Below are 27,199 nucleotides of genomic sequence, written 5' to 3'. Positions count from 1 at the left end.
GCTTAACAGGAAAAGTGTGTCCTTTTCGTTCTTGAGAAACATCACAAGTACAGAACAAAATAATATATAAAAATATTTTGCTGATATATCCTTGAACAGTGCTTATATAAAATCAATTACTTTTTTTAGGTATAAGAGAACGGAAATACTGGGAAAATATTCTTGAACATATTTGAGTCAAAACTCAGAAAAGATAGGTCTGTTTCTCCCTATCTACATCACGGTATATTATCAAGTGACGTAATTAATCTGAGAAATTTCATCAATCTCAAGGATAATGTCCAACAATGACTTAGTGTTTCTGTTAAAAATAAAGCTAAAGTTCGTTTACACGCCCTATAATAAGCTATGTTTTACTTGGTTCGAATTCAACTCCGAAGTTATGTGAAGCGTGAACCTACAGATTAAGGTAAACTATGAAACACAGCAGTACATTCAAATTGCCAGACCTCAAGGCAATCTCCGGAAATCAAACCCAGGAGCACGAGCAGCAAAGCCACACGTGCCACGCAATAGATCAGCGGAAAAGACCTATACAAAAGCACTATACTCATTAATCATAGAGGGCAATCTTGAAATTGGGTTTAGTATATTGACATTCATATCATTTGTTTGCATTTGATAGACTTGTAAATGAATTTGCACTACAACACAATTTTATCTATGTTGCAAATAGAAAATAAACATGAAAACTAACAGAGTACTGAAACAATACTTAAGAGCATCACTTAAAAGCTACCATTTTACTTGGTTTTGTGGATAAATTCACGAATTTGTTTGAAATCAATACTATGTGTTCAAAGGTTCAGTGAATGAAGATACAGTTTGGTAAAATTACAATAAATAGAAAGTGTTTTTAAATGTTTCTGTTTATAATAATCTAAAAGTTAGTTTAAAGATAATTAAAAATACCAACTTGGATTTCAGTACTTACTTAATCTCATTTCCTTTGCTGCAACAGAACCAGATGTCTATAATGCAAACACTTTTCAATGTTAGGATAGTATTTTTACTGAATTAATGGTATTAATTAAACATATTAACTTTATATTTTTAAAAAAATATTTTGCATAAACACATATATTAACTTTTATTACATATCTTAAATTATATTTTATGCTGTATTACTTAAAATAATCAATGCTGATTGAAGCAAATTGCATATGCATCAGCAGTAAACATAGTGTCAGATCACACCATATAGTTTGGAGAGTGAACTGGATCCAAACTAACTTTCCAAACTTCGGAAGTTAACAGACAATTGTTGGCTTTCTTAATAAAATATACTTGGTTTAGTAGAGAAACGGTTGCTATAGCCTTAATATTTGACACTACTCTGGATTTGCACTCTTTAATTATGACAAAAACAATATAGTTGAATTATTTTTCTCAAAATACACATGACACTATATACATTTACTTATCGTTGTATTTAAGTGTAGTGTATTGTAATATTGATCTCCTTGTAAATTTGAAAATCCTTATTAATAACTAACGATCATAAAAACGATCATACCATGTAAGAGTATCACGCCGGAAAGTTTATGCAGTCTTCATTCCCTACAAACACATAATATAACACTTCCTAAGGACAATATTATTCTTCTACTAGTCATATCTAGTTTCGTTACATCATTCCCGTATAACAACCAGTAACTCATGAGTTTGAGGTTAATTTATTGAAATCACGCAAGTACAACTCAGAATATTGCATTGGCAGTACATACGTTCCCTACTGCACATAGTAACTGTTGAACAGAAGTGAATATTTCAATAGCGATTTCTGCAATACTTAGCTATAGTGGCTGTTTGACGAGTACTTCGTTAGCGACACAATGTGATAGCAACTTCGTGGGTAATGGTGATTTTAACGGTGGATATCCATGTTTGCTGTGATGCTCTTTCCTCGTTATAGTATAGTTTATTAAGAATAACAAGTGAGTTTCATTTCAAATTCTCTAACTACTGTAGACTTCGGAACCATAAAGATCCAGTCTTCTAACAAAAGTGATAGTTCGAGAAAGCCTTTTTAATAGGCGGATCAGGGACAGATGTAGCCTACACTTGGGACATTGAAATCATATAAATTAGTTACTTTCTATCTCTAAAAGAGATGGTGATAATAAGAAATGTCGAAATGGTGGAATAATGGGACAAAACAGGGAAACACAGAGAAAACTCACATACACGGTGTTTGTCCATCACAAACCCCTTTCAATCAACATCAATGTGATATTTTTAATTCTTGCAGTAAAATTATATCTGAAACATTTTCTTGCAAAACCAAATATTTACCTTATGGCTATTAAGAGAAATGTGAATGCATAAAAAATATTAGATGTAACAAAGTTTTAAAAAAAAGTCATCGGTAGTCCCAGTGTAAAATGCTTCACTTTAAAATTCTGAAAACCACACCTACAATATACTGTATCTCTTTTTATACTTTCGTTGTTTAAGAGTACAAGGGGCTAATACTTACTTCCGTTAGTACTGTCAATTTACTTAATAAAATATGAAATACAATGTACGGTATTTTAACTTAGAAAGGTAGTACCTTATTATTTATAAAACATTTCGTCAAACAAAGTATTAAAAACAACCAGGAAAACTGACATTGATATAAAAATATTCAGATGATGTCTTGCCCCCACTTTTAATGTCCAATCGCCGCCACTGACTATAACAATGTTTTTCGGTAGAAGTAATTACAACCAGTTCCTGCAGCTATATAATTTTATCTCGTATAAATTTTACCAGTGCTTACTGTATTTCCACAACAACTGGAGGCTAAAACTACTGTAAAGGACATTGTGATCCTACTTAAGGATATTTATGAGAGCGAATGTAATGGTTATCTAAGAATATTTTTTAATAAAGGCATTTACAAACTGTTGAGATTTCAATCTTTTGGAACTTGGTTCCTATTCAATGGAAATACGTCACATCATAATTACAAGATTAGACACATTACAGTTCTTTTTAATATCCATTACATCATCCGTCTCGCTTCCGGTATTCCTGCTATAGATACCTCGAAATTGTGGATGTTTGAAACTATTTATTTTCATACATTGAATAATCAATGGAACATTAGAAATGTTCGTCCGACATGTAGATTACTTGTTCAGCATCTAATAATCTTGCTTTATGCCATTTGAAAAAGTATTGCGGAGTATGCAAAACTGTTATCTTAGTTTATCGCCGAGTATGGTTACACCCACCTACTAGTGTTTGCGTCGTACAAAATTTCGGTGTTTTGAATCTGCTAGTTTCCAAGTTAGAATGATATATCAAGATAAAACGTCCACCTTATGTATGAACTTTCATTCCAGAATGGGGCATTCTATCAATATTCAGGCGTGCTATAAAGTAATAGGGTATACATATATAACTTCCAATGTAAAACAATATATAACATCAAAACTGACGTACTTGAACACTGAATTCAGTACAGGGTACACAAAAAGAAAGGGTAAAATATTGCCAAGATGAACGGAATACAATATAAATCAGCATAACATGTGATAAGATGCTTCAAAGTTGTAGTTTCTGTTTCAAAATGGAACCTATGCTAACCAAAACTATTCCGTAACTCAAATTGCTAATGGGGGCCGCGGTGGCTCAGTGGTAGAGCATTCACCTCTGGTGCTAGGGGTCCCAGGTTTGATCCCAGCCCCCGCCAAGTGAACTTTGTGGTAGAAAACACCGTGTGCGTGGGTTTTCTCGGGGTTCTCCCGTTTCCCCCCACTTTCTTCATTCCACCACTTCATTCATTACTCCTTTAGCCTAACCGGCATAACTGTGGGACGTAAAACTCAAAGATTTCATTTCATTTTTTTTTTCAAATTGCTAATGTGAAGATATTACGTTATTAGTTTTTAAGCGAGTTGATTATTGAAATTACTTAATTACTATGAAATGTCCATGTTATTGTTCGAATTCATGTCAAATAAAGTACGTGTAGAACAACTTGAGATAAACCGGGAATAAATAAATAAACAAAGAAAGAAAGAAAGAATTTGTAAGTACCACAGTGATTTGTTTTAAGGTGTAGAGAGATAAAATAAAACTCTCTCAATCTACTTTATATGTATATTGATTTGCTTTTCCTAACAACGTCAGTTCTTTTCTATAACTCATACTTGCATTTTGAAACAATAATGTTATCATGTACACAATCTTCACCACATATAAATGTCGTTGTCGATTTTCTTATCAACGGTGTTCTCCTCCAACAAAACAAACTAGATCTGAATTATAAATAAAAATAATATTAATGTAGACACTCTTATACTATATATATAAAATTTGTATCAATGAATCAATCCAATGTAAATTAAACTAGATGCATCAATTAAGAAAAGTGACGTGCTTACCTCTATTTGCAGATGTTAATAAATTTATTCCTTTCCGTGATTCTGGGCCAGATTTCTCTTGGTCGGTTTCTTTTCTTAAAGGTGGTTGTAGTTCTCCGTATAACCCCTTAGTGTCCCCTGTTTCTCCAAGATTCTTACTTTCTTTCCCTGTCAATAAGTTCAAAAAAGTGTTTCTAAGCTTCTTAAGATCACTTTCATCATAAAGAAGTAGGTAGATTACATTGAAAACGTAAGGAATCAGGTAACTTTTATCAAATTTTTAAAAAGTTTCATTCTGTAACAACTGCAATTTGACAAAACTATAGAGCAGCTGACTGGAACCATTTACAATAATAACCATATTGGCGGAATAATATGAAAAACCTCCTGTTTAAATCAGAGAAATATTTCGTTCAAAATAAATATATCTTTAAATACCATTGATGTTCAAATGTGCATTATCTTTTAACAACAGTCAATGCATTTTTCTTAGCCTAGAATTTTTCATTCACTAAAAGAGGAAGAAAGTGATATGAATTAGATTAATACTAGATTACCAATTACCTATAACAAATAAAAATCTCATTTATGGTTATATTGTTTCTCCTTCGTAAATGTTAACATTTTATTTAATAAATGGTTTGGCATTTGAAAAAAAAAATAATCGTATGCACAATTTAACATTACACCAATGGCTAGTTGAACGGAATACAATATATGGTATCAGTGAAGTAAAGTAGTGCTAGTTTGGGCCAAAGTAAGGTGGATCAATATTCCTACTTGTAACCATTTAATCATCCACCTAGCGATCTGAAAAGAATTGGAAACCTATTTGAAATTTAGAATAGCGAAAAGAAACTATTGAATAATCTAATGTGGTGTAATTTTATTCTGTAGTGTAGTGCAAGTTTTTTTTTTTTATTGTTTATATTAACTACGGACAAATAAGAATAGCATTGAATCATGGGCTGGTAATTTTAAAAATATATTTCAGTCAAAGTCTGGACTTTTTTTACAGTGGAGACAACTATAGGAAAATATTATAACACTTATGTGTACAAGCTATACAGCAAGAACCTTCTTATGTTTTGAGGTCTGACTCAAACACAAATAAAAGCACAGGAATATGTCATAATTCTTGCAATATTCTCCTACACAACATACCCGTATTTATTACACTAAAATAAAACCAGGTTAACTTTTAAAGTATGACCAATTGTATTGGATTGTATGCAGCTACGTTTCTACCAATTTCTCGATCCAAATCTTGTGAGCAAAGAAGTCAGTTACATCCTTCCACCTCTTGCTAATTGGTGAAGCTTCGTGATTTCAGGAAGTGTTTCATTGACTGAAACATGTTATACTCAGAAAGAGCAAGGTCAGAACTTTGTACGAGGTGTGAAATCTATTTGATATAATCAAGTTCCTGCAGTGTTTCAGTTACACTTTCCTGAGCAGCATGTGGTTTTACGTTATTCTATTGTTGCAGAGCATGATTTCGTTTCACAAGTGCAAGATAAGTTTGGACAAAAAGTTAGTGCAGAAAACTTCGTTTTCAACTATTAAAGAACGCCACTGAAGATACGACCGTTAGGAACAAACCTTAAATGAAAAATCTCCCTTCTAGTTACAACACACATAACATGACTTTTGAAATTTCAATAATTTACTAACAGTTTTGAAAGTTAAAACTTCTCAACCACTGTTTTCCCAAAGTGGTACTGTTGTTTCAAAGTATCCATATATAAATCTTTAAAAGCTTAAAAAATAGCAAGTTTTATACACAATAAATTAATATTATGGGATAAATATAGTACTATTAGTAAAATATAAAACAAAATAACAAAATACCTGATACATATGGTACGGATCGTCGCAGTCGATATGGAGTTTCTGGAAGCCTCACGATCTGGTGGTCTGTCAAGAAATAACATGAGGTTAGTACATAAACATCAGGGAAAGATATTTATTTTCAGTGAAAGCCTCTTTTGCGGTTATCGTAATTTAAAACAAATATAAATGTGTTGTTAAGGACTTAACAAAAGCTCTGTGTTACTGTAAATAGATTGTATACTATATTGGAGAACTTCACAAGTTTATCATTGATAGAAATTAATGAAAAATTAATTTGTCTTATAGCAGAAATTAAACGACGAGTTAATTTTCACTTCTTAACATTTTAATGAGTTAATGAATTTTTTGAACACACACAGTTATAATACAAAGCTTTCATAAGTAGTATGTTGTTACCGTTAGAAGTATTATTTTATTCGTAGACACGTGCCACTGTTAGGAATATTGCGTCAATTTTAGCACAAGACAAATGAAACAGAAATATATTAAATCTGCCATTTAACATAGACATTTAAAGTGAAGTAAAGGACTGGTACTGTGTTCAGCACACTGAATGTCTCATCCACGGAAACTTAATTTTATATTGCCGCATTAAAAATATACCTCCTTCTTAGTGCATTTTGAACATAGTATTGTGATTATAAATATTTTAGTACTACTTCAGTATGGAAATATATACAACACAATACGGCAATGTGAAGTGAAATAACAAATATTCGCAACAATTAAAGTAAACAAAAGGCAGAAACCACCTTAGTTTCTCTGTTTTATTCATATGTATCTTATCATTCTATAGGTACGCGTATTACTGAAGTATTTACTACGAAATTATAATTGGCAATTTTCACATCATCCGAATGAAATAATAATTTTAAAAGCAGAATATACCTTAGAGACTTGTTTTACTAGAAAGGATACATTCCATGATTGTTGAGAAAATACTTATATATCTATTAATTATTAATTGAATAGATGCAAATTCGCGTGAGAAGAAATATATATATAGGGTGGTAGGTAACTCCACCAACAAACTTTGGGAGGTGATTCCTTATGTGAAATGAAAGAAAAAAGTTCTTATAAACATAGGTCGAAAAACGTCTCATTTCGTAGTTATGAACCGCCGTATATTCGAAAAATCGTTTGTCGAAACGCCCTGCCTGAGAAACTATAGGACCTATAACAAGCGGTTTAAAGAATTACACAGGAACTAGTATGCGAACTATCTAAATATCCATGTTTTACCATCCTACGTTATCGGCGAAACGAACGCATTATTAGTACTTAAAGGAGTATCCCTATACCTCAATTTCCTTTTTACAGTTCGTTTCGCCGATAACGGAGAATGGTAAAACATGGATATTTAGATAGTTCGCATACTAGTTCCTTTGTAATTCTTGAAGCCGCTTGGGATCGGTCCTGTAGTTTCTAAAGCAGAGCGTTTCGAAACCTGAATTTTCGAATTTTCGGCGGTTCATAACTCTGAAAGGAGACGTTTTTCGTCCAATGTTTATTAGAACTTTTTTTTCTTTCATTTCGTATAAGGAATCACCTCCCAAAGTTTGTCGGTGGAGTTACCACCCTGTACATATATCGGGTGTAGCAAAATGAGTGTTACAACTCTTGGGAGGTGACTCCTGCCACTAAGACAAGAAAAAAGTTCTCTTGAACTTTCTGCTATCGGACATAGTTTCGGATCTACTAGGTGCCGAAAGCGTGGGAGAATTACTTTCGGACGACAATAGTTCGGAAACTATCCAACTTAAAGACGGCGGGTAAAAAATTCATTGAAGAAGTCATACCTGCTCTATTGAATTTTGCATGTTTCACAATCCTACCATGCATGCGCAAGGGATTCCCCAAAGGAACATAACGAGTCCCGGATAGTCTGCCAAATGAAAATGGGTCTAAATGGATATGAATTCATAGGGTTTCTACCAGGTAACAATAATTCGTTTGTATTAAGTCGACATCTGGAACAAATGCAAAATGGCGGATACCTTCATGTCCGTTGTGTGTGGTTGCATAATAGCCAGGTACGGATGCTGGCCAACAGTGACGTTCTCAGTATTAAGTGCAGTGAATTTGTACTCAAATGCTCTAGAAAGACTTCTGGAGTGTCGGTAGAGCACAACAGATGAAGCAGGGTGAATCACATGTGTGGAAACACCTAACGGAAAATGACCAGAAACGCACTCATACTCAGTAAACGTGAGTTCGAAGCTTCCGAAATGTAAGGAATAGCATCAAGAACATGAAAGCCATTGCCAATTCACCAATAATATTTCATCAATCCGATGCAATATGATGTGCACGGTTGTATACCAATAAGAAGGCAACAACTGAGGCCAAGTTTAAATTGTGCAAGGGGACTCTCTAAGAAACTGGGTAAGCTTAAGGAATGTCACTAGTGGGATCGCATGATCGATATTGAAATGTGGTCAGTGTGTGTGTTGATATCAACATTTAGCTAATGGACTAATGTCAACATGTCCCTCCACTGCTGGGACACCGTCCCACGTGCGAACACTAGGAAAAGAACGTTGTACATTCTACTATTACATCTGGTAACTAGAACACGATTCTATCAATGTCCCTCTTTGTTTGGGACATTGTTCCACAGTCAACACATATGAAAAGATATCTCTTAATCCATGGTACAAATTCTGATAGAGCGTGAAAATAACAAACTTGTGTCATGTCCCACGTCTTCTGGGACATATGACGTACTTGAAATATAGGAAAATACCTCCAGAAATTTGTATCTTACACACAGTGCACATGGCAAGACAAAGACGAAAATGAAACAATTTGGTACATGTAACACTACTGCTGGAACACCATGCATATGGAAAATAAAATGACATGAGAAATAGGAAGAAACATCTAAAAGCTCTGATTGTTTACAACTGTGCAATAGGAGTAACAAAATGAAACAAACAAGAATGTCGAGAAGCTGTAAAAGAGCGCTTGCCAAACAAAGTGAGTACTACTCGAAGAAATGAATACAGAGAAAGTGAGGCTCCCTCGAAGCCTCAGGACTAGAGTGATCGCTTTCGCTCGTGTGGTCGCAGTTTCCAATTATACTGAGAGCACACGGCCTCAGATTCAAGACCTGAGTAGTTATTTTCCTATTTTTCGCAAGTCGGATGATGTCCCAGCAGTAGTGGGACATGTTGACATTTGTCCATTAGCTACATGTCGATATCAACACACAAGGAGACACGGGTTCGATTTCCGGCGAAAGCTCATGTGGTTCGGATTCCACGTTAATCAGTAGGTCCACGTCTCATATAGAATCGCTGCTGAACGGGACGTTAAACTAAAAATCAACTCAACTCATATCAACACACACATTGGCCACATTTCAATATCGATCATGTGATCCCACTATTGACATTCCTTGAGTTTACCCAGTTTCTTAGTGAGTTCCCTTGCACAATTTCAACCTGGCCTCAGTTGTTGCCTTCTTATTGGTATACAACCGTGCACATCATATTGTATCGGATTGATGAAATATTATTGGTGAATTAGCAATGGCTTTCATGTTCTTGATGCTATTCCTTACATTTCGGAAGCTTCGAACTCACGTTTACTGAGTATGAGTGCATTTCTGGTCATTTTCCGTTACGTGTTTCCACACGTGTGAATCACCCTGCTTCATCTGTTGTGCACTACCGACACTCCAGAAGTCCTTCTAGAGCATTTGAGTACAAATTCACTGCACTTAATACTGAGAACGTCACTGTTGGTCAGCATCCGTATCTGGTGTTATGCAACCACGCACAACGGAAATGAAGGTTGAGTTTTACGTCCCACGCTTATGCCGGTTAGCTTAAAGGAGACGGTGATAATGAGTAATGAATGAAATGGTGGAATGAAGAAAGTGGAGGAAACGGGAGAACCCCGAGAAAACCCACGCACACGGTCGGACATGAAGGTATCCGCCATTTTGTATTTGTTCCAGATGTTAACTTAATACAAACGAATCATTGTTACTTGGTAGAAACTCTATCAATTCATATCCATTTAGACCAATTTTCATTTGGCAGATTATCCGGACTCCCTATGTTCCTTTAGGGAATCCCTTGCGCGTGCATGGTAGGATTGTGAAATATGCAAAATTCAATAGAGCAGGTATGATTTCTTCAATGAATTTTTTACCCGCCGTCTTTAAGTTGGATAGTTTCCGAACTATTGGCGTCCGAAAGTAATTTTCCCACGCTTTCGGCACCTTGTAGATTCGAAACTATATCCGATAACCGAAAGTTCAAGAGAACTTTTTTTCTTGTCTCAGTGGCAGGAGTAACCTCCCAAGAGATGTAACACTTATTTTGCAACACCCGATATATATATATATATATATATATATATATATATATATATATATATATATATATATATATATATATATATATATATCGTGTATCCGGTAATTTGCCCTTTCATAAATTACATTTCTCTATTTATATACTTCAAAATTTAGAAGAATGCAACAGCAGGAAACATTGGTGATAAGCATATTTCAATATTTTTCTCCAAAATCAGCATAAAACAATTAAATTGGAAGTGAGAGACTTAGATATGGATTTGCTTTTTTCTGCTGCTAATATTGTAAAGTTGAATAACATACAGGTGTATTTTAAGTTCACAAGGCTCAACATTAAGTCAGTCGGAACAAAAATTTATTTAACTAATAAATGAACCATTTTATAAAGTCTTCTCAAGTTTTTTCTCGTAAAATCATAAATATTACTTACTCCAATATTTTTATCTGAAATTGATTGACATACACACGAAATAAACGATGGAACTACAGTATGAATCGAAATATGGGAAGAGCAAACTGCCCTGTCTTCGTACTTCAACCAGAGAAAAAAAAACCCTAGCAGTCACAGTTGAAATAGGAAGTCCAGTGTAGTAAATTACAATAAATTGAGGCGTTAGGCTGAAGATAGTGAGAAGTAGTTCGAGTTTTTCTAATTAATGATAACATCATACTACGATTTCTTTAATCCCCTCTTACTTTACGGGAATTTATTGTGGGGTAACTCTACTGGAGTCATTTTGTTTTCAAATGGCAAGAGAGAGCAGTTTGGTGTATTGAAGGTTTACCAGACAGTGTCCTGTAGGAAACTCTTGAAAAAATATCGAATCATGACGGCACCATCTATATATGTTTACACTTGTTTAATGTTCGTAAAAGAGAACCCTAATTTGTTTAATGCACGTGCAAATATACATGAACATGATACTAGGTCTAAGTTTAACATTGATACTCCACGTGTTAGATTATGTGAGACACAACAAAGTTAAAAATATAATGATATAAAACTATTTAATTCGCTCCCTCAAACTACGCATGAAATGAATTGATTAGAGTTCTGTAGATATATTAAAAATATACTGAAAAACTACTGTCTACATATTTTGAAAGAGTTTGAGAAGTGCATGATCATCAACTCATAGTATAAAGTTAGTGTAATAGTAATATTTATAATGTATTACTAAATATTATTATATATATTGGTAATGTACTTATCACTATTATTATATTTATTTCTTGTATATTATCTTCTATTATTATATGTATTAATTTTACTCCTGACGAAATCTATTACAACATGTAGTTGTTCAACGGTTAATAAAGTATTTTATTCTATTCTTCTCAAGGCATTGGTTTTCGACTTTCCTCGAAATTTCAGCGTTCGTTTATCTTTTGTTTTATGTTAAATAAAGAGGTTGTTCAACCTACGTTTGGCCTATTTCGTTCCTTCCCCCTCCCGGGCAGAATGGACTCACCCAACCTGGCACGTGGCGTCCTGCAGTGTTGTGTAGTGGCTTCCTGGGAAAGGAGTTTTTCCGCGCGAACGACAATAACGCATGAAACAGGACCATTGTTGTGAGTGTTGTGTTAAATTTCTTTCCAAGTGTGTGTGATTCCGCTCTGTGACCAAAATGCCGCCCAAACTAAGCCGCTTTTTGGGAAGGCTATGTTGCGGCTCTTTATAATGCACACTTTAGTGTTTCTGTCATTAGAAAACAGTGCAAGAAGAATGGTTGCAACATCAGTTTAAGTGGGATAAAAAAATGTTATTAGAAAGTACAAGGGCAACGAAGCTCCACCGTTTGGATCCCAACGAAGTTGCCTAGCAAGCGGGAATGCACCGAGACCACCTCCACCATGCAGAGGAAACGTCGAAAATGGCAATACTAGAATATCCGCCAACACAAAGATGTATGGCGAATCGTCTTGTGTCTTTGGTGACAGTGAGTCGGACATTACACCATCAACTCAAGCTGGAAAATTTCATGAAAGCTCGCGGCCATCTTCTCACGGATTCCCATCAAAAGGAACGATAGTGCAACGCCCGGAAGCTGTACGAACGGCATCTGGCAAAACAAAGGTGGATGTACGTCGTAACGCTCGATGAAGCATGGATTTATCTCTCCGACTGCGGCAAACAGAGGGAAATCATTTGCCGAGAGAAAGGAGCCAAGAATTTCAGAAGGTGGGTCCGAGTCTGTAAAGAATCCTTTCCAAAAGGGTTCATGGTCGTTACTGGCTACTGTTACCGAGGTAAACCGAAGATTCGCAGGGTGGCGAAGAACTGAAAAATAAATTCACAGTTTCAGGAGCAGATCATGCAGCCGATCTATGAGCATGAGATTCCAACAATGTACGGAAATGGCGCCAATCTGATGCGCATTAACATGGACAAGGCCTCATCACATACCTCACTATGGTCCCTCGCATTCTACAGGGAGATGGAGGAGGCCAGTGGTATTCAGCTGATAACTTTTAATGAGGTACCTGTTCAATTTCAAGATGCAAGTCCTATGAACTATTGTGGATTTGGATTGCTGAGCGGGCTTTGGGAAAACGACGTGTGACAACTGTGAAAGGAGTTTGGAAAGCTGTGCAAAGGGAATGTGTTTCTTCAGAAAAGCCTATTACAGTGGAAATTACGCTGTCAGGCTATTGTTAGGAACCAAGGGAAACACATCGAGCACTTACGAACCTGGCGCAATAGATCCTTCTAAATTTTTAGGTAAGTCGAAATTGGCCAAATGTAGAATGAACAACCTCTGTTCAAAATGTTACTAACATGATTTAAAGATAGTATTTCCATTAATCTAAGACATTTAAAGGTGAGAAAAGTAGTTAGTAGCGACGAACCTAATTAAACTATTGTTTAGCAGATCGAACCTATTTCTACAACCTTCATTCTCTCTTCAATGAAAGTACGAAATAAAATGATAAGCAAGTTAGAATTGATAGCCAAACTCAGATAAGTTTGAAGAGAGCTACGTATAATATGCGACGTCAAAAACAGAAAGAATACCTAGTTTAGTGCAAACAACATCGTTTGCAAATAATTCAAAATGTTATCAACAAAAGTACTAGAAATATCTTCAAAAGTACTAGATTTCTACATAAAATTCAAGTACTCTTCAAAGTAGTTTCTTAGCTCCTTTGCCATTGCAATCATTATATAATATTCAATGGAAATGTGACTTATTTCCAAATGAATCAACACAGCTACGAACTATATAATAACGCTTACCTGTATTATTTTGGTTCAAGTTATATGCAGTGATTGTTTATTTTGCAAATGTCTAACAAATAATTTTGAATTAATAATATGATTTAGGTACTTCCAGAGTCAAAACTATTGAAATAAAAAAAATCTTCAATAAATTTAATTATACACAACGTAAGTGAAAGTCAGGATAGTCTATACTATAGTAATAAGTAATTTCATTACATTCTAAGCTCTTTTATGGCTCGAATGGATTAATAACGTTCGAGCCCTTAGCATGGGAGTTCGGATTAAACTGTAGGCCCATGTCTGTTATAACCTCATCATTGAAAAGGGCGTTAAATAAATAAGCAACATGAGTAGCAAACAATAACATATAGTTATTATACTGCTTATCTCTTTATAAAGCAAAGGTATTTTCCTCGAACACATTGCAATCAAATATCCAAATCTCGCGAACATTTCCCATAGCTTTGACGCTTGAAAGACATTGAACAAAAATTAAAATCAAGTTAAGTACGTAGACTTATATATTGAAAATATTAAATCAGAAACTGTGTTATATTTACTGACGTGTAAAATAGTTTACACTTATCATATTTTGAAAAGAGTGTGATTATATGCAAATTGCAATTTAATTGTTGCTTGACACGTGATTTTGTTCTCATTTAACATAATTTTCATAAATTATAAAGATTATATTAATTGACGGCAAAATGCAATTGTTATAGTGTAATTAAATTTAAACTAGTTTACATGTATATATATATATATATATATATATATATATATATATATATATATATATATATATATATACCACATATTTTTATAAATTGCATTAAGTAAAATAATATTCTATCTGATTAATTGGCAACAAATTTTACTAACTTAGAATTCGTGTGACATAGTATACAGCACATGCCTTTCGTCATAGTATTAAAGGCCATCAATTTTTGGATTGGAACTAGGTAATGAAAAACTTAATTTTTTAAATCTCATCAAATTTAAACAAATTTAATATAAATATAACTTTTGACTTTTTATCACGTATGCAAATACGTATTATTGACAGCCATTCAATAACGTCGATAAAATTCGTAACATTTGGAACGTATATAGACAACCCAATTATTGGAATTCATTCCAAGTCAAATCAACTTCTACTTACTCCTAAATATCGTTCAACATAATACATATTTACGTGCGGCATTGACTTTTACAAGTACGAACATTGTTTATCTTAGTTGCACCAAGAAATAGAGTTTTATTGAAGTCAATTCATAATTTTTCATACTTCTCTACAAATGAAGTTGCTAAAATATGTAACTATATTCTGTAAAGGAATGCTACTATTTTGTGTAAAAAGTATAGTGGTACAATAATATTCAATAATGTATTATTTTTACAGTACATTTTAATACTAATTTTCGACACATAAGTGTTCTGCAAATTCGTAAGTAGATATGAATTTTATTGATAACAAAACTTTGAAAGATATATATAATGGTGTATTAAGGTATAGAACGTATGTATACATAAATACTTAGCTATATTTAAGAAACTTTTTGTAATGAAAAGGAATGTTGTTAATGTCGAAAATTTGAATTATGTTTATCCTTGACTTCGGTAACTTTTTTTCAATGTTTCTTACTGAAATGGGAACAAATTTACCTCATAACGTTCTACTTACCAAGTCCCCGTAAATAAGTACTTTGAGTAATGTGACCAATGTCTCCAACCAATGCAGTTGCTACAATCTGTTTGAAAAGGTAAGAATTTCGAACAATAATAACATTTTCTACAACATTTAGAAAAGTTTAAAGCTTACTATTTTAAAATTGTGCATATTGTGCATATGTGTGAGACAGTTATTAAGAAATACTTGTACTATTTGATGTGTCTATTGGTTGTACTTTTCCAACAGTATAAAAAATAAATGTGCTTGTAACACACGAGAACGATATGAAATGTATCCAAGAACACAGCTGCACTAATTCGGCGTATATTCGCCTAAATCATGAGTCATAATTAGCTATTCTCGTAGTGAATGGTACACTTTGCGTCAGATAACAAGTAAACACGGTTAAACGACGGATAATACGACTAAACAGATATATAAATGCTAAGTTAAAGAAAAATATAAGAATGTGACGATAAAGTATTTTCTTTCCTTACTTCTTTAAACACTTGATAGCATGTTGCCTTTTAAATAAAGCAGTTGGAATATTTGGTGTAACGTTATATTCAATGGTCTGTTTATGACTACCTAGATGCTATTTTCTACTCTTAAATATTATTATTTTGTGTTCCGCCTTCTTTCATGTCCTGAAAACAAACAGTTTATTATTATTATTATTATTATTATTATTATTAGTAGTAGTAGTAGTAGTAGTAGTAGTAGTAGTAGTAGTAGTAGTAGTAGTGGTAGTGGTGGTAGCAGTCTTTTAGGTGTCGGTTTACAAATGTTTCTTTTACGTTTCTGCATATTCAGCTAACACTTTTAACTCACAATAAATTCACCTGTTTTTTAAATCATTGATAGGTTGTTTTCTTCTTCCTATTCCTCGCTTTTCTTCAATTTTTCTTTCTATAGTGGTATGAAAAGGACAAGTTCTTCGCAAGATGTGTCCAATCCAAATGGCTCCTATCTTCTTCTCCCCTATCAATTTTAAAACATCGTCGTTTGTTACTCTTCCTCCAACACCACATTTCAAAGCTCTCTAAAAATTTCTTCCCTGACGTTCATAATGTCCAAATCTCTGAACAATACAGTTCAATACTCCATATGGAACACTACACCAATTGTTTTTAGTCCAATCTTAAACATGCTAGTTAAGAGTGATCTTTTTTGTTGACCGCTTCATTTTCTGTGGTAATTCTTTAGCTGATCTCTTCCGTGCAATAAGCGTCATAAAATATTTTCCACACAATTGAAACAATAAATCTTTTCAAGTTCTCTTTGATCTATACTGAATCCTAAGGAAGTGAATTCACAGGATATTCTCGTAACTTTCGAGTTTTCGATGTTGATTTCCATTTCATATGGATTCCCAGTAATAACTACTTCATAATCATCTCCTTCTATGTATAACACCATATCATTTGCATAACTGATATTGTGCAGTCGCCCCTTGTCGGTCTGCAAGCTCAGATAATGTACTTATAAATGACGTGATTGGGGATGACAGAACCGACAGGTTGCGCCCAGGGTTTCGTATACGTTGAATTTAACAAAATATGAGGTACGGGATCCAACCTGGGTTGCATTTAAATGAAATCCAACACGTACAAAAGAAACAGACTGTGATGTTAAAGGGAGTGAAAAGGGGCAAGAAGGGAGTAACATTCAGGATAGGTTAATCTACTCGCACTTACTTGCAGGTCTGATCGTTGTCCTCTCGACGATTCCTCCAACGGGACGACGTTCGTCCATCCCTCTGTTTGGTTGGCTGGCCGTTCAAGTAACCAAGGTTAAGAGTCGGTGAAACCTGGACTGAGAAACCAACTTTACGAAAACCGCAACTTTAGTTAAACTTAAAACTTCTTCTCAAAAAGCAATACATCGTCGTAGATGGCTATCTGGCGTTAGCCGAAACAAAGGTGCTCTATAAGACAGAGCAAGGCTTTCAATCGTAAATTTCAAAATGAATCTCGCGGTTTACATTCTAACTCTTTCCTCGCTCCATGTCGACTGTCCCTTCCAATAGTCTCTCAATTGATTTTGTATGGCGTTCGTTCCGGGTTCATATCCTCGGTTATTCACTCTGATTTGCGTCTTGATGAAAAAAGTGTATGCTTGAAGATTAGCCAAGGTAAGGTGATGATAGGAATGCGGACGGGGAAGCAATTTGTTATTTCATTAATTGAGAAATTACAAACGTAAAAAGTAAATGACAGACAGCAAAGGCAAATGAACTTAGAAAAAAAAATTCGAAAGGTGATTTAACTTAAAATGAATAGTTATTCTTTTCACTGTAATGTTCTTTTAAAATAAAATGTCCCATTGTTCAACATAAGCTACTTTGCCATGTATCCAAATACACATATCTTCACAATATTGTTAACGATGTGTCATCCAATCTTGAAATCTCGAATACCCATTAATGCTTCCTTTATTAAACATACACTGCAAATATTGAATAACTGGAACGACATACTACTTTACATCGTTGTCTGTATCCTCTTGCAATCTCCCAATATTGATTCCTCCTTAATTCAAGGACAAATTCACTCGTTGTCCTATGTGTGCGAATGGGCTGTCGGTCTCTGCAGTTCATCCCGTTTTTTGAAGTATTTTCAGAGTTCGGTAAAAATTTTCCCAGACAAAAGCTTAGTATCGGGGTGCTTGTTTCAGGTGAGTCCTCTTGCTTCTCACCAGAAGTGTATACTGGTTTGAAGGCGTGGGTTAGCACTGACCTTGTATATTATTATTATTATTATTATTATTATTATTAGTAGTAGTAGTAGTAGTAGTAGTAGTAGTAGTAGTAGTAGTAGTAGTAGTAGTACTAGTAGTAGTAGTAGTAGTAGTAGTAGTAGTAGTAATATACAAAATATAAATAACAGTGAATGAAAAGTGGTTGGCTTTTTTTTTTTTTTTTTTTTTTTGAGACTATTAATGTTTTCCACCGTAAACGAAATTCCATTTGTGCAGTTAACTTCTCGTTGATTGCATTCGTAAAATATTAATTTTACCAATGTCATTTCACTCAAGAGTCGCCTCTGTTACTGAGACTGGTTGTCATTCCATACCAATCTTCGCAAAAATTCTGAGTATAGTGCAACGCAACGAAAGAAAACAGTCATTATAATTGTTATGTCCACTATCGCTACCTAAATCGCAAAGTTTGTGTTGCTTTAACGCAAACGGTTAGGGAATGTGCCCAGTTATCCAATACAATATTTTTCGTTCATCACTTTGCATTACAAAATATTCATAGTGATCTTGCTATTTGGTCTTAAATCCTTTAGTATCTCTATTAATTTTAGCGTTACAAAAAGATAAAACACAAACTTTGCATTGCGTTGACGCAAAGCGTTATGAAATAATGCCCCAAAATTCTCAGCTAGCCCCGACATAGCTGCTATGCCATTGCTCTTAAATTCAATTTACTCACTCCGCCTACAGAAACCTGCTTGGTTGCCACCCCGTGGCTCGCTAGCAAACTGTAACGGAGGAACGTACGAGGGCGCGCAAGCAGTTACAAGTTTCTCTTTGTTGGCAGGAGTAGACAGCGGTATCCTAAAGGTTGCCAAATCATCAGTGTCTACGAAAGCGAGAGGGATTGCGTTCTAAGCGTTGAGGTTGAATTAGTATGTATTCACGTTTCCGAAAATATACAGAAACTAGTACTATGAAAAGAACATAATAAACTGCAAACGTATTATTTTAAAGTAATTTATACTTATTATATTAACTTTCTTTATTAATGTTGGAAGGCTACCACCGGTAGCCTCGGTTACCTATCAAATACGCAACTTCTCACCATCGTGGTGGTTGTTTTAGGAGAGTCTGCTTGCCTCTCACACATCTCAATTGTTTACTGAAACAAATGTTCGAAATGGTGCCCGTTTTCAGCAATACACATTGCAAGTATTACATATACAGCGAGAGTCCGTGCTTCATAGAAGGTGATTTGAATGAATAGAATGTATCACGGAAAATAGTCACCATTTCGAATATTTTCTTATCACTTTTCAACTTTGTTTAGGGATGTGCACGAGTAAGTTCGAGCGAGTTTTCTGTGAAACTCGACCAAACTCGAAACAGACATTTTTGAGCACGATTCGCGAACTCAACTTGAAAAATTACCTCCAACTCGACTCGAATTCAAGTCGAGTTTCAACTAGAGTCAACCCAAAACGAGCCAAATTTAAATACTAGAAATTGGTTGTCTGCCGACCTCTTTAGTCGTGAAGCCTAGAAGGCAAGGACATCGTTCAGTAGGTAGCCTACTGCGTTTGAGTTCCAGACGAGGATGTATTCCGGCTCTAGCCAAAGACTGTTACAGTACATAAAGTTATAGGCCACCGGCCAAACATGTTCAAAACTGCTCGACGGGGTTTAAGCTTATCAAGGGATCGAGCAGCTCGGCTCATAGCTCATTCACTAACGAGCCGAACCGAAAAATAATTCGAGCAAACATTTCACTAAGCCGAACCTGCACGAGCTCTGGGCAGTAGTTCCCTTTCATGGGTAAAAGAGCCCAAAAATTCAAATTTCGGAGGATTTTGACCTAATTTATCCACTTTGATGAGGACTTATTACCTTATATAGTTACATTGGAGTGTACAGAGTTCCATTCCCTTTCACAAGACATGGGTATGTTGATGCACCCTTTTAAAATTTTGGTAGGGGTACCTTGGCCCACCCCTTCAATTTTGGAAATTGCTCAATTTAAACATTTGGTATCATACTATAGGACCCCAGTATGTATTACTATAAATTTGGGTGATCCATCACGTTCCCTTTCATGGGTAAAAAAATTGCTAAAAAATCAAATTTGGGAGGTTATTGACCCCCCTTTGGTGAGGTCTTATTACCTTATATGATTATATGGGCATATATAGGGGTCTATTCTATTTCTTAAGATATAGATACATTGCTGCATCCGTTAAAAGATTTGAAGAATTACATTGGCCACACCTTAAATTTTGGAAGTTGACAAATTTAAACATTTAATATAGTACTATAGGACCCTAATATGTATTAGTATAAATTTGAGTGGTCCATTTTGTTCAGTTTTATGGATAAAAATTGTCAATAACTCAAATTTCGGAGGTTATTGACCCATTTTATTCCCTTTCATGCGAGACGAGCCGAACTAATGTCTTTATAAAAATTCCTTGTCGTCTTGTTATCGAGACGAGACTAGATGCTACCATTGTCCCCTATCGTGAGAAACACAAAAAGTATTCCACATTACTGCTTACATTTCTCATGGCTTTCGCTTTGGAGTCTAATTAAGCCATTATTTCAAAACGAGTTAAAACTAGCTGAATGAGCAAGCCATTTATCAAACTCGACTCTACTCGAAACTCGAGTTCACGAACAGTGACTCGGCTCAGAACTCGTAGCTCGACTCGTACCCATACCTAACCCATTTTGATTTTCTGTAGATTACAGCGCCATCTATCACGCAACGAAGAGGATGTTTAACACAAGTAATTCACTTAGCGATTATAATTTTAACACTTTACTCCAAACTGCAATGAAATTGAAATAGCACAGTTATTGTATCTAATTTTAATATAACTTCACGAACACCGAACCTTAGCGTTAAATTGAGTCAGACATTTTGCTGCAACATTCATTTCGGGTGTTTTCCAAGTAAACATTTATTTGTTTATATATTTTGGGAATTTTGTGCAGGATGTCGCAGATCCAGTTGATAGAGAAGAATCACTCACATTTGTTTCTTGTAAGTTACTGAAAACATGAAAAGAAAATAATTTTAAAGGTTCATAAGTCTAAAACTATGGAGCCTAACGTAATCGGGTCAAGACATCACTCAGGAACTAATATATGCTTTATCCAAAAACACATGTTTCTCAATCCTAAGGTGCTCGCGCAACAATTCTTATAGAAGTTTTGCTACATGCATATAATTTCAAGTACTCACCAACTACCTCTATAAAAATTGTTGCGGAAGTACCGCAGGATCCTCAAAAATGGATATTTGGATAGGGCATATACAAGTTAATAAATTAAGTGTTGACCCTACGGTAGGTCTCATAGTTTTGGAGCTGTGGATCTTCAAAGTTTACTTTATCTTGTTATAGACAGACTATAACTCCGAAAGGAAGCATTTATGCACCGAGATGGGTCTATACATTTTGTATTATCTTGGTGTCAGGAATCACCTTCCAAACTTTGTCGATGTTGTTTCGAAACACCCTGTATATGCTTTTCTTTTATCGTGATATAGCATTTCCCATGGTTTGAGATTAGCAATTGCACATTTGTAAAAAGAAAATATAGCTTTACTACATTGTACACAATTACTTCGTCGCTGGAAATTAATATCTAATGCTGTCCTTAGTATGAATTTAATCATTTTAACGGTAAAATTTCTACTTTATGGTAACCTACACTCAATCTGCATTTACTTTTGCAATAGCACCTACCTTCATTAGCAGAAGGAAGCAAAATGTTAACAGTATGCTCATTGTGTTATAATAAAATTTACTTATTCCATAATTCCAATACAATGAGAAGCGACATCACGTCTCTTTCTGACTTCAAAATAAAGGCATTGTGAATTCGTGTTTTGTAAAGTGTTATGAATGTTCACTTTCAGCTTACCTGATGTTAGATATATTGAAAAATTTATAAGCTGTGCCGCAAGGAGATTTCCCTAGCAGCATGTTTCAATAACAATGTATTTGGTGCTAATAACAATGAAATATTATTTGATATATTCTCATGACAAGTTCAATGTTTACGATAAATTAACAGTATATTTCTCCATTGCTGGAAAGGAAATTCGTGCAGATTTAAAATAACCCGTCACCATCAAACTACTTTTATTGAATTTAGTTGTTTAAAATTATTTTCCACATATTATTTTTATTTATATAACGCATGGGAAAATAAGGAAATATACAGGATGTGCAGAAAATCAAACATCTTTCATTAAAGTACTAAATATTTGAACCATGTGCACTTTAATTATAACTATATGTTAACATGTTATTGATTGCGACTTATGTAATGGGCATCTGTTGTTTTAGTGTTTAGATGTCTAACACATCAGTTAGGCCTTCATCATGCTCCGAACACAAAATAGTACTTAACCCTATATTATGAAATATCATTTTCAACATCCATCTGAAAGCGAGTCTCATAGCTTCTCTCAATGCATCAATCGTAGCATACACTTGTGTTGCAGCAATATTTTTAATGAATCCCCAGAGCAAATTGTCGTAAGTTCGTTAAATTCGGGTTTTGATTAGGCCAGTCGAGTGAAACTGGAATAATTGGATAATTTGGGGCCAATCCAGCATCCTGGAAATACGTCATTGGCATATTCTCGAACCGAAGTAGCAAAATGTGAAGGCATTTAATCTTGCTGAAATCAGGATGTCCTATTTACCTCTCTAGTTTTCATTATGACAATGAACCAGTTTCTAATCATATCTACACGTTATTGTTGGTTATTAGCTCCATCAAAAAATACGAATCGTAAATTTATGTAATTTTAGTCCTTACCTGTACGTGCTATGGAATAGGAAGAGTCCTCAATTTCTTCATTAAAACAAGGCTTGTTTCTTTGACCAGAAGACAAGACTTCTTCCCTAAAAGCTTTAGTACGTGTCACATTCAGCACTGAAAATCTATTTTACACGGTTCGGGATAGCGTCAATTACTTGACGAAGTGAGACACATGCCTCCATCCTTTGATTTAAGTCATTGCTGAATAATTGTTTAATAAATTTCGGTCAATGTGGGCCCAATTTTAATTCTTGACATTAATTTGGGCAGAGCTGACCTGTCAGATACCAAGCTCCGAGATACATTTTTTTTAATTGATTTCATTGGTAGTCTTTCCATTGACGCCGCGACTTCTCTTTATTATTTCTCTGGTATTCATGATCTAACATTTTACGTCCTTAACACTGCCGGTAGAAAACATTTCTGTTCGCAACTCAATAATGTTCCCTTTGATGGGGGCTCTCGACAGAATCCTAGCTGTAAATCCATACCCTCTTGCTCAAATGTGTTCCCTGCTCTAGGCCTCTTGTGAACCCAAGTGCTTCTGGCGATGTGCTATTCAATTGTATAATTAAATATACCAGCCATTTTCTATACCAGAAATAAGGAAAGTAAATTGAAACTCCGTCATATAAGTTATATTTAGCTTTTATATTTATTTATAATTTACGTAATTAAAGTTAGCAATGTTTGATTGTTTCATACTTAAGTGGGTGCCGTTACTTTGTTATTAGACTGTTAGTTATGTAAGTGGAAATGGATGTTTGAAAATGAAGCAATATTCATTCAGAAAACCTATCAGCTTGTGATAGCTGCTCATTAAATACAGCAGTTCGATTGTTCTGTGTTTTTCACAGTTTCAACGTGTATGATATAAAATTATAGTAAATAAGTCTCGCGACAGAAACAATTCTCTTCTGTATACATTACTGTGAATACTAAAAACAACCATGATTTCCTATAGCACTTAAAATAGTCTCACACTAGTATTTTCTCAGTTGTTAACATGGAAACTGTCTTCCCTACATTCTATAGAAATATCATTCAGGTTGGAATAAAGTTCATAGAGGATAATGTTTTATAAGTAATCACTCGCTCACGCCATTCAAATACATTTCCAATGCATGATTGTTGAAAATCTGCACCATGCATTCTTTATTGGTTCTAACAAATCTTTACTATAAATACATACTATACTCTTAATGTTTAACAGAATGAGGCTGTAGATCAAGTTCTATAGCCCTCCAAGTCAGTACTATTTAGAGGGTTTCCTTGTACTGGGCCAATGCATACCTCTAATCTCATATAGGGGGCGCGGTGGCTCCGTGGTAGAGCGTTCACCTCCGGTACTTGGGGTCCCTGGTTCGATCCCAGCTCGCGCCGTGTGAACTTTGTGGTGAACAAACACCGTGCTCGTATGTTTTCTCGGGGTTCTCCCGTTTCCTCCCACTTTCTTCATTCCACCATTTTCATTCACCTCTCATTATCACCGTCTCCTTTAGCCTAACCGGCATATCCGTGGGACGTAAAACTTAAAGATTTCATTTCATTTTTCTAATCTCGCATAGGTAGTACGAGTACTTTGTCAATCCGGAATGTGTTTATAATCTTGACTCTCGTCCAGCTTGTCTTGGCTACTTTACTTATTGCTATACACCTACCTCACGTTTTTCAAAAGACGTTTAACCGTTTATTCTCAAGTTACAGAATTATTCTTAACAGTCTGTGGGGAGACTGTCTGCGACCTACATCAAACACTGACCTTTAAGTTGCAGAGAAGCGGCATAATTCTATACCTTAGATCAGCGTTTCCCAACCTTTTTCAACTTGCGGCACACTACGGGTGTAACTTGAATTCTCGCGGCACATTCATAGATATTATTATAATTTGCAAATATAAAATACCATGGTATTTTTTGTGACTACTGATCTCCTTCTCACAGAGATGAAAACTCGATCACTGGTTTTCCCCTATGCTTATTCATTATGCTTATCTTTTATTCTAATTTTAAAATAGAAAACAATTGCAATGAAATATATGACTCAGATTTTTAAAAAATACGCTTTCTTTTTCTAAAACTGTATCCAACCTTTCACTAAGAACGAATATCACTAAATAACAAACGAACAAACAAATGTCTTGTACTTTTAACTTTGCTGTTTTAACAAAAACTGGTGCATATTATTGCAATCACACAGCTTGCGATGCGTCGAAATCAAAACACACTTGTTGAACAAAGTGTTGTTCTGTCATTCATGTGCGAATGAGTGTTCTACGAACGTTCACTTGATGCGTACCGTACAAGTGCTTCCATTTCTCGGTGTTAGTATGACTCTCAATTGTAGCGTAACATAGTAACTAACCATGGAAATGTAACATAGTAGCTAGCCGAAATACTGTCTGCTACACAATAATAGATGTAGAATAATATATTACAATTACAGTAATTTTTCCATGGTAGAAATTCATAGTAATGTGAAATACAAAAATATACATTTTTTTCCTATGTCTTGCAATTTGGTTGCCATAGAATTAATAATTTTGTTTCGATTTCCTCGCGGCACACCAGCGGTCCATTCGCGGCACATTGGTTGGGAAACGTTGCCTTAGATTTTTCACTATTTTACATCTTAGCAACCAATCTATCATGAGGGTACCCTTTGGCAATAATACTCACGTCTTTAATGCAAGTGGTCTGGGGTTACATTCCCGGTGGGAACAGTTGATCGAAAAAGTGTAAAAGATCTTACAACACAGCTATCCTGAGTGAGATTTTCCTCAGTCACACCAGGCAAGTGTTTGGATAGTACCTAGCATACATGTCTTAGGCCGCTGCCTTCCTTTTCGTCGGATAATGTGATAGCCGAGGGACTTCATCTCTCATGTGTGACTTTCTTAAATGGCCGCAGATGACGAAAGCCCAAAAATCGAATTCCTCATCCTAATACTTTCACAATAATAGAGGTTTGTCATTCAGAAACGTCTAAACAGTACAATGTTCTTAGTTGCCAGATACTAAATAACTTTGTGTAGGGAACAAATTCCTAAATATGAGTCTAAAATTTAAATTTTCCAAACCTCTCCCTTAAGTTTTGAAGTGTCGACTTAATTTTGGGGTAGATATTTTTGATGGTTATCATCTTAACCTTCTGGACAAGAAATTACCCTTGATCTTGAAGTTGTGTAATCTCAAATTTGCAATTTTTGAGGACGAAAAGTAACTGTAAGTGAGTGATAGGGCAATTACAGTTTTGAACCCAAGAATTTTGGTAATAATACCGGAAAACTTTCTGACATTTTATCGAGACCATCTGTATAACATGGTTTATTAATAAGGATGGGTTAGTAAATATAACTTCAAATCTGAAGGACCAAAGTATTTTCGGCCAAACTTTCAAAGATAATGATTTTTAACACATAATGAAATTGTATCTTGGCAGAAAAATATTATCTGTCTATTGTTGTCAATTTAGTTTCTCTGTGTATCTCAATATCTGTGCCGTGACAATTTAAATTTTATGATAATTTTCATGACAGTTTTTGGATGATTTGCAAATCCAAACACGATCTAATTGCCTTTTTAATGTTAACATGAAAATTAAGCTTCTTTTTTAAACATGATGCATGGATATCCAGCCGTCGTCTGTAGGCAATTCCTTTATGGCCTGCAGATTCCATCCTGCCGTAGCAGTTGATTGCAGGAATGTGCGAACTGGCAAGTCCAGCTCCCGTTCTCTATCCCCACGAATTCAATAAATGAGATGAAGTCTCTGTGACCACGAGTTTGATAAGTGCATAGTGAACCAGAGAGTGCGAACTCATATCGAGAGAGTGTGAATTTCAATACTTAGAACAGTAGTCAGAGTGGTACTTAGAGTAGTGAGTCTGAGTTCTCATTCAGCATGAGCTCAATGAGCTTAACGTAACTTTAAGCACCAAGAGTCTCATTAGATGGCATGCCAGAGTTCAAGAAACAAGAAGTCTAAGTTAGGTCATATTGAGCTTACTGAAGTCGAACCCGTTAAAGAAAGCGTAATAGCGGACAGGACCAAGAAGGCCTCAGTCACAAAATAGCCGTCTTTGGTTGCTTGTGGCATTCTCTGCGATTCATGATGGTCATTCTTGAAAGATTTACAATCCTGCTCGAGTTTATGACTATATTAAACAGCTATATATCAATCATATAACAGTTAGATTAGTTTGTCATTTGGTAGGAAATAATATAAGTTAA

The 27,199-nt window shown here is 34.9% G+C and overlaps 1 protein-coding gene across 1 annotated transcript in view; it reads right to left on the bottom strand.

The window, feature by feature from the left end:
- The window catches only part of LOC145683713 (uncharacterized), a 63,236-nt gene extending 41,199 nt beyond the window's left edge, over positions 1-22,037 (bottom strand). Inside the window, exons 1-5 of the mRNA XM_081755166.1 lie at positions 21,881-22,037; positions 15,444-15,510; positions 6,207-6,272; positions 4,377-4,523; positions 935-952 (exon numbers count right to left, since the gene is read on the bottom strand). Coding sequence (XP_081611292.1) covers positions 935-952; positions 4,377-4,523; positions 6,207-6,272; positions 15,444-15,510; positions 21,881-21,922 — 340 coding nt within the window. The 5' untranslated portion in view covers positions 21,923-22,037. The remainder of the gene's footprint in view (positions 1-934; positions 953-4,376; positions 4,524-6,206; positions 6,273-15,443; positions 15,511-21,880) is intronic.
- Positions 22,038-27,199: the final 5,162 nt, after the last annotated feature.

The sequence above is a fragment of the Thermobia domestica genome, chromosome 4, assembly GCF_964235325.1.
Source record: "Thermobia domestica chromosome 4, izTheDome1.hap1.1, whole genome shotgun sequence".
NCBI classification, from domain to species: domain Eukaryota; kingdom Metazoa; phylum Arthropoda; class Insecta; order Zygentoma; family Lepismatidae; genus Thermobia; species Thermobia domestica.
This window is presented reverse-complemented; position numbering and strand designations above follow the sequence as displayed.